The sequence below is a fragment of the Vicia villosa genome, linkage group LG1 (assembly GCF_029867415.1).
Source record: "Vicia villosa cultivar HV-30 ecotype Madison, WI linkage group LG1, Vvil1.0, whole genome shotgun sequence".
Taxonomy (NCBI): domain Eukaryota; kingdom Viridiplantae; phylum Streptophyta; class Magnoliopsida; order Fabales; family Fabaceae; genus Vicia; species Vicia villosa.
In genome coordinates, this window is record NC_081180.1 from 231,657,726 (window position 1) to 231,667,255 (window position 9,530).

The following is a 9,530-nucleotide window of genomic DNA, read 5'->3' on the forward strand; positions in this document are numbered from 1 at the left end:
GAAGTGGGTGACAATCCCAGTTAAAGCAATGAGCACTCAACCTGCATGGACACATCAGAGGAAACTAGTACGAACAGCTGCAGAAAAACATATATTACTTTTATTGATATCAGAAGAAGCATGAAACATGAGTTTTCCCCAATATTAAAATAATATATATAAGTCAGAACTTTTAATTCAGATATTTTCCATTTCTTCTATATAAAATTAAAAAGCAGAATCTAAACACCAGCATTGATATAGAAAAATATTACAAAATGCACACATTTATAGATTTATATATAATAGCTTATATAGTGAAATCAAAGACATGCATTAGGCTAATAATCATGCATAAACTTGTTCAATCTCTCAGATATTCTTGCACTTTCATTGCCAAATTCTTGTACCTAGAAATAATGCAAATGTAGAGAGTTTAATAACTATAATACATGCTAAAGGAACTTCAATAGTCATTTAGCAGTAATAACAATTTAGGGTTATTATTTACCTGACAATGTATTGAATGGAAAACTGAATCTTCATTGACTTTATAGCTAGCATTAACAATATCAACTCCTTCTTCATTCAGAATTCTAATGGTTTCATTGAACATAAACTGAGAATTCAATCCAGTTATTAGAAAAACCTCTAATGTTAAACCTATTTGTTGGATCTCAATTTTTGGAGATTTTAACATCAACTTCTTTTGCCTTTGAGTTTCTAGTAGAAACTTCTTCTTTTCCTTCATTTTCTCCAAATTTATCTGTAACTTTTTTATGTAATTTGTTGCTTCCTCTACCCGATCCGGCATCGAAATAGCCTACAACACATAAATTTAATCAGTGACACAACACTAGAGATTTTGTTATATTTTTCTAGCATAGTTCATATGAAAAATTAAGAAACTAAGAGAAGAAGATGAGAGTAAAGAAAAATTGAGAAGGAAAAGAAAGAAGCCTTAGAGGTTTGATGAGGAAGAGTTGAAGTGAGTTTGTGGCAAAGAGTTTTCATTTCTTTTCTTCTTTTTCTCTCAATGAATTTTCTGTCAATTCTTGATGAACTAGGGTTTTTCTCCATCACTTTTCCAGTTTATAATATCTTGAAATACTCATGATAGCATTATAAAAGAATGCTTATTATAAAATTTTGTTGGTTTGTCTTCTTTTAGAAAAAGCTAGAATGTTAGATGCTACTGACCAAAGTTGTCTTGTAATAGAAATGGTGGGGCACTATGTTTAGGCCAAAATAAATATTTTTTTGTACTATTTTTGAATGATAATTATAGAATGGAATATGATAAGTGTGCTACAACTGTTGTGAATCGGTTTCAAAAATATAGTATCATTGAAGACAAGAAAAAGAGGGGTCAATATAAAGTTAAACTGAGCCTTCATATGACAACCACAAACTTGAGTATAAAGACATTATCAACACGTTTAGCATGTAAATATTTTTTATAAAATTTGGGGGCCATAACTCAATCACATCTTCTCATAATAACTAAAATTGATCATACAAAATAACTAACAAATACATAAATCTGCAAACTGTAGGAACACTGCTCTATATGCACAAAATTTACAAGATTCAACCATCTTTTTCAAGTTTTTTTTATTGTAAGATAATTGGTTGTCGAGGTTAGTACACTAAAAAGAGTCTAAAATACTAGAAAGATGTAAATAGTAGAAAAAAAAAATTGGGTTTTCAACTTATTTATGGTAAATAATTGATTTTTTTGTGTATTTTCTCATTACTGATAAAGAGTATATATAGTATATGAGAGTTGATCCGATTTCAAATAATTATAAGTAAATCATAATTATAAATAAATACAGATTCTATCACACTCCCGAAGGTGATGTGGAAGGTCGACAAATGTTTTGATTGTTCTGGAAATCATCAAAGAGATATCTAGGGAGGCCTTTGGTTTAGATATCAACAATCTGGTGCTGTGAAGGAACATGAAGAACGCGTGCCTGACCACGAGCGACCTTCTCTTGAAAAAAGTAAATGTTCATCTCAATGTGTTTAGTACACTGATACTGGATTGGTGATAACACGATTTTATATCGTATATTTAGCTTGAAATTCATAGATATTTATAGCATTTTCCGTTTATTATATTGATTTATTATGATATTACGCGAGTTTTTGCTTTGTTTCAGGTTTTACACTCTTATTATGACTAATTATGAAAAAGAGAAGAAATGGAGCTAAAACGACCCATATCTATGCCTAAAAGACGAAAAATAGGTGCTGAAGTAAAAAGGGAGTACAAATAAGGCCCAAGTGTGCTGAAAGAGACCCAAAGACCCAATGAAGCAATCCAGCCCACGAAGGAAAGCAGCCCAATCCACACAAGTAAGCGGAGACGCACGTCTCCAACGTCTCTATGCCACATCAGCAAAAGGGAGACGCACGTCTCCATTTCCCTAAAGTTTCTCCACTTGAGACGCACGTCTCAAGTCATGCGCCCAGTCTTCCTGAAGAATCGGAGACGCACGTCTCCAAGCCAGTCTGAAGAGCTTCCTCTTTTCACGCAACGTCACTGCAAAGCATCCCCTATAAATAGAAGCAGTCACTTCAGTCCAAAGGGTCCGATTTCCTGCTAACGAAGTGCTGCCGAAATTGTACCGCGAACCATATTTTTTCATTCTGCTTTCATTCAAACACTTATTTTCTCACAACGATTTCTACACCGGAAATTGTTGTGAACTTTTTATAAATCTAGCCTTACGTTAGATTTATCGTTTTTATTTCCTTGTTTTATTTTCTGTCCGTTTAAATTCCGAAGAACGATCCAGCCAACTTGTGGTGGAGGTTCCATACTTGAAGATTTACTTGCCATTTATTTAATTCAGGTTTAATATTTACCGCCTTATTTATATGTTTATTTGCATGATATATTGTATGCCTATTAACATGCCTATTATTATGAACCGAATCTATTTATGCATGTTTAACCATATTAATATGTCTGGCTAAATTACTAAGGTGTCGGTATGTAGAGTAAGTTAACCGAGGGATCCGAAATAAATTGGCTTAATTATGTTTTATTAAATATCACTTATTTTTGGTTTATATGTCTAATTTAATTAGTAAGTCTTAAAACCAATAGAGCGAAAGTTTGAGGGATTAAGACGGTCAAAGGTTAAAATCAATAGAGCGAAAGTTTGAGATCTTTAACCAGATAGTAGACATAGGACATTAGTTTTAAGGATGACGAAAGCGTATTAAAACTAATTGGGACTTATTTATTTTCAAAAATTGTTTTTACACCCGAGCGGGATGGCGAAAGCGTACGTTAGAGATATTAGCATGTTCCGAGTCAACAGAGCGAAAGTTTGAGATTAGGAGATTTAAATAGATAACAACTTCATAAAATAGGCATTTTATTAATTACGTTGTTTCCAAAAAGCTCTTCTAAAATCTAATGGGATGGCGAAAGCGTACATTAGGATTAGGATAGTAATCTGAATCAACAGAGCGAAAGTTTGAGACGAGGATTTTTAATCAATTGAATTAGTAAAGATTTTTAATTAAATTACGCAAAAGCCAATGGACCTTCGGATTACCTTAAGTTAAACGAAATACATACTGATACCTGTCTTTTATTCTTTATTTCTCACTATCACTCTCCCTTAGGAACAATCAAAATTTTAGTAGCCCTAGCTTTACATAGTAACCTTAGATAACGGTAGATCGATTCATAGTCCCTGTGGATTCGATATCTTTTAAAACTACACGACACGACTGTGCACTTGCAGTCATCAGATTTATAGACACGTAAAGTCGCGATCAAGTTTTTGGCGCCGTTGCCGGGGACTATTTAAGTCGATATCGTAACTCACTGTTACACCGTAGAGACTAGGACAATTCTTCCCTTTCTTTCTGAACGATTGTATGCCAAATACTCGTTCACAAGGAGGAGATTTAATACAACTAATTAACGAGATCGAACGTTTCATTAACGTCAAATGTCGAGCTCGCAATCTTCCCGAAGTAGCACCAATTCCTATTAATCAGGAATTGACTTTTACTGATCAAATCAATCAAATTATCCCAAAGTTAGAGATGGCTGCTCTTCGTCCGCTTAGAGACTATGCCGCTCCTTCGCGCGCTGAATCGCACTCAAGTATCGCACCACCTGCGATTGAGGCAAACAATTTCGAACTGAAACCTTCGCTGGTCCAAGCTGTTCAACAGAATCAATTCTATGGAAGCCCTGTAGACGACCCTAACCTTCATTTATCTGTGTTCGTGCAATACGCCGACACTGTCAAAGCTAACAACGTTAGTCCCGAAGCTATTCGATTACGTCTCTTTCCTTTCTCCTTAAGAGATAGAGCTAGAGCGTGGCTTCAATCCCTGCCTTCTAATTCCATAACCACATGGGACGAATTGAAGAGAGTATTCTTAGCGAGATACTTTCCGCCTAGCAAAACTGCTATGCTTAGAGGTCAAATCAACGGATTTACCCAGAAAGATAACGAATCACTCTTCGAAGCTTGGGAACGTTACAAGGACATGCTTAGAATATGCCCTTATCATGGACTCGAATCATGGCTGATCATCCATACTTTCTATGGTGGTCTCTTATATAACACTAAAATGACTATAGATGCCGCTGCTGGCGGAGCATTAATGGACAAACCCCATGATGAAGCATACAAACTCATAGAGAACATGGCACAAAACCATTACCAATGGGGTGGAGAACGAGCCGCTCTAGAGAAAACCCAAACCAAAGGAGGAATGTACGAAGTAAGTGGTATAGACCGCGTTAACGCTAAAGTAGACGCTTTAACTCAAAAGATCGAGAACTTAACCATCACTCCTTCAGCCACCGCTGCTGCTGTAACACCTAACTGCGAGATCTGTGGATTGACTGGACATGTAGTTGCCGAATGTCAACTCTTGACTGGAGTCCCATCTGATCAAGTAAACTATGCTCAAGGAAACCCTTATTCTAACACGTACAACCCTGGATGGAAAAACCACCCGAACTTTTCTTATAAGAACAACAATGCGTTGTACGCACCTGGACAAGCACCTGCTGTACCACCTGGCTACCAAAAAGCGCCTGTAGCTGCTCAAAATACCCCTAGGAAGTCGAATCTAGAAATCATGATGAAAAACTTTATAGCTTCCCAACAACAAACCAATAAAGACTTCCTGAACCAAAACATCCACAACAGCGAGCAACTAAAACAACTATCGAACAAAGTAGATGCTTTAGCTACTCATAACAAAATGCTAGAAACTCAAATCTCACAAGTAGCCCAACAACAAGCACCTACTGCTGCCCCTGCTGGCACGTTTCCTGCTCAACCACAACCTAATCCTAAAGGACATGCGAACGCAATAACACTACAAAGTGGAACGAATTACGATGGACCCATTGATCCTAGAACTCAAAACGTACCCATGTCACAACAAGAACCAAAGGAAACCCAAAAGACATCAACTGATGACCAAACTGCTAAGACTAAAGAGAACAATAACGAAGTGGAACCTGAAAAAGAGAAACCTTATGTTCCACCACCACCTTATAAGCCACCAATTCCTTATCCTCAGAGATTAGCCAAATCAAAAACCGAAGCGCAATTTAAAAGATTTGTAGAACTTTTGAAACAATTAAACATAACCATACAATTCACAGAAGCCATAACTGAAATGCCTTCGTACGCTAAATTCCTAAAAGAAATCTTATCAAACAAAAAGAAACTCGAGGATAACGAAACCGTAACGCTTACCGCTGAATGTAGCGCTATCATCCAAAATAACATGCCTCCAAAACTGAAAGACCCTGGTAGTTTCTCTATACCCTGCGTAATAGGTAAAACCATTATAGAGAAGGCCTTGTGCGATTTAGGAGCTAGTGTTAGTTTGATGCCTCTTTCAACCTATAAGAAACTAAATCTAGGTGAGCTTAAAGCAACGAGAATGTCTCTTCAACTAACTGACCGTTCAGTAAAATACCCTGTAGGAATGTTAGAAAATATCCCTGTTTGTGTAGGTCAATTCTACATCCCAACTGACTTCATCATAATGGATATCCAAGAAGATTCTAACATCCCGATCATATTAGGAAGACCGTTCTTAGCAACCGCTGGTGCAATTATAGATGTAAAGCGAGGAAAGCTTACTTTCGAAGTAGGAGAAGAGAAAATAGAATTTATCCTTTCCCAATTCCTAAAAGCACCTTCTATAATTGACACATGCTGTTCTGCTGACATAATCGACGAGTGTGTCAAAGAAATAAAATCCGAACCAAATAAGGAAACTGAGATCCTAAGAATTCCTATGCCGCCAATTCTTGAAGATGACAACTGGCGTGAGGAATATCAAGATGACCACCTGAGTGAATGCTTAGCTTTAACTCCCGATCCTATACCTGGACCTAAGAAACCTGCTATAGAGCTGAAAACACTTCCTACCGATCTTAGATACGAATTTCTAGACAAAGAACTAAACCGACCAGTTATAGTGAACGCCAACTTAGGACGAACCGAGACTGAAAAATTACTTGATGTCCTAAGAAAATACCCAACCGCTTTAGGATATAACATATCAGATTTGAAAGGAATAAGTCCTTCCCTCTGTATGCACCGCATTATGCTCGAAGACGATTGTAAAACCTCTAGGGAACATCAAAGGCGGATAAATCCTATTATGAGTGATGTGGTTAAAAAGGAAATCCAAAAGCTGCTAGAAGCCGGAATAATATATCCTATATCCGATAGTAAATGGGTTAGCCCTGTTCACGTCGTACCAAAGAAAGGAGGAGTTACTGTAATCACTAACGCTAAAGGCGAATCTGTAGCACAACGTACCCAAACTGGATGGAGAATGTGCATTGACTATAGGAAGCTAAACAAAGTTACCCGAAAAGACCATTTCCCTTTACCTTTCATAGATCAAATGCTCGAACGCCTAGCTAAACACTCACATTTCTGTTATCTGGATGGATACTCCGGATTTTTCCAAATTCCTATCCACCCTGACGACCAAGAGAAGACCACGTTTACTTGTCCTTATGGTACATTCGCTTATAGACGAATGCCTTTTGGGCTTTGCAATGCACCCGCGACCTTCCAAAGATGCATGATGGCAATATTTGCCGACTTCCTAGATGGAATAATGGAGGTCTTTATGGACGACTTCTCTGTCTGTGGAGGAAGCTTCGAAACATGTTTAGAGAACCTTGAACTGGTACTTAAATGATGCGTAAGCGTTAACCTAGTCCTTAATTGGGAAAAATTCCATTTCATGGTTCGACAAGGAATTGTACTTGGACACATCGTATCCGATAGAGGGATCGAAGTAGATAAAGCAAAAATCGAGATTATTGAAAACCTTCAACCTCCTAAAACCGTTAGAGAAATAAGAAGTTTTCTGGGACACGCTAGTTTTTACCGACGTTTCATTAAGGATTTCTCTAAAATTACAAAACCCTTAACTGAACTACTAATGAAAGACGCCGAATTCATTTTTACCGATAAATGCACTGAAGCATTTCATATGCTTAAACGAGCATTAATCTCTGCGCCAATTATGCAACCTCCCGACTGGAATGAACCTTTCGAAATAATGTGTGACGCAAGTGATTATGCTGTAGGAGCCGTTCTAGGGCAAAGAAAAGATAAGAAACTACATGTCATATACTATGCGAGTAGAACCCTAGACGAAGCTTAAATGAATTACGCCATGATAGAAAAAGAATTATTAGCTGTCGTATTTGCACTAGACAAGTTCCGTTCTTACCTGGTAGGAGCCCAAATAATCATATACACTGACCATGCCGCCATTAGGTACCTCCTAACCAAAACGGACGCCAAACCAAGACTTTTGAGATGGATCTTGTTACTACAAGAGTTCGACCTGGAAATTAAAGATAAAAAGGGTACTGAAAATGTCGTAGCAGATCACCTCTCTCGATTGGAAAATCTAAAACCCGAACAAGTACCAATTGACGATGATTTCCCTTATGAAAGACTCATCGCTCAATTAAAAGCAAATGAATTCGAACCATACCATCCAAACGCTGAAACCAACAACTTAGCTGAAATAGCTTTAGCCCGCTCTGACACACCTTGGTAAGCAGATTTCGTAAACTACCTAGCTGCTGGTGTGCTTCCTCCTGATCTAAGTTACCAACAGAAGAAGAAATTCTTCCATGACCTAAAACATTACTATTGGGACGACCCACTCCTGTTCAAAAGAGGCCCCGATGGAATCTTTAGACGTTGTGTACCCGAGGAAGAAATAGGAAGTATAATAACACACTGCCATTCTGCACCGTGTGGAGGACACCATAGCACATCTAGAACCTGCGCCAAAATCCTTCAATCTGGACTTTTCTGGCCCAACCTGTGGAAAGACGTTTATTTTGCTGTAATAAACTGTGATAGATGCCAACGAACCGGAAACATTTCGAGACGTGATGAAATGCCTCAAAAAGGCATTCTTGAAGTAGAAATATTTGACGTTTGGGGAATAGACTTTATGGGTCCATTTCCGTCGTCGTTTGGAAATCAATATATACTCGTAGCTGTCGATTACGTTTCAAAATGGATAGAGGCTATCGCTTCTCCTACAAACGATACACGAGTAGTTATCAAACTCTTCAAAAACGTAATCTTCCCTAGGTTCGGTGTGCCAAGATTGGTAATTAGCGATGGTGGTTCCCATTTCATTTCAAGAATACTTGAGAAACTCCTTCGAAAATATGGAGTAAATCATCGAATAACTACACCATACCACCCACAAACAAGCGGACAAGTAGAAGTATCTAACCGCGAAATAAAACAAATATTGGAGAAAACTGTTGCTATATCTAGGAAAGATTGGTCAACCAAGCTAAATGAAGCTTTATGGGCTTATAGAACAGCTTTCAAAACTCCAATAGGAACTACCCCATTCAAACTCGTTTATGGAAAATCATGCCACCTACCGGTAGAGTTAGAACATAAAGCCTATTGGGCCATTAAGAACTTAAACCTAAACTACACTGCCGCTGGTGAGAGACGACTTCTAGACATAAACGAATTGGAAGAACTTAGACAAGACGCTTACGAAAACGCCAAAATCTATAAAGAGAGAACGAAAAAATGGCACGACAAGCGTATATCTAGGAAAATTTTTAGCATAGGAGATAAAGTACTTTTATTCAATTCTAGACTAAAATTATTTCCTGGTAAGTTACGATCTAGATGGTCCGGCCCTTTCGAAATAACTAACATATTTCCGAGTGGAGCGATAGAAATCAAAGGAGAAACCGTCAAACCTTTTGTCGTAAATGGGCAACGCCTTAAGTATTACCATCATCTCGAACACGATGAAAACATCAAAGTTTTTAAACTTGACGAGCTGCCCGCTCATTCGAAAAAATAGTTTTCTATTTTTAAAATCGTCGAGCTTACGACATAAAACAAAGCGCTTGGTGGGAGACAACCCACATTCATTTATTCTTTTATTTTATTTTATTTTTATTTTTAACCTTTTAATTTTCATCTAAATAATCTATTCTATTTTTAATTATTTTA

At 37.3% G+C, this 9,530-nt stretch overlaps 1 protein-coding gene and 1 non-coding gene across 2 annotated transcripts; both read right to left on the bottom strand.

Annotated features, from left to right (window-relative positions):
• Positions 1-298: 298 nt before the first annotated feature.
• On the bottom strand, positions 299-1,059 carry LOC131623572 (transcription factor bHLH162-like). The gene is made up of 3 exons (XM_058894574.1): positions 939-1,059; positions 491-804; positions 299-389 (listed from the first exon to the last, which is right to left on the bottom strand). The coding sequence occupies exons 1-3, from the start codon at positions 1,057-1,059 to the stop codon at positions 321-323; spliced, it is 504 nt and encodes a 167-aa protein (XP_058750557.1). The 3' UTR covers positions 299-320.
• Positions 1,060-4,431: 3,372 nt separating this feature from the next.
• LOC131645391 (small nucleolar RNA R71) lies at positions 4,432-4,538 on the bottom strand. The gene has a single exon (XR_009297016.1). It is a non-coding gene; the product is annotated as a small nucleolar RNA R71 (small nucleolar RNA).
• Between the last annotated feature and the right edge of the window lie 4,992 nt (positions 4,539-9,530).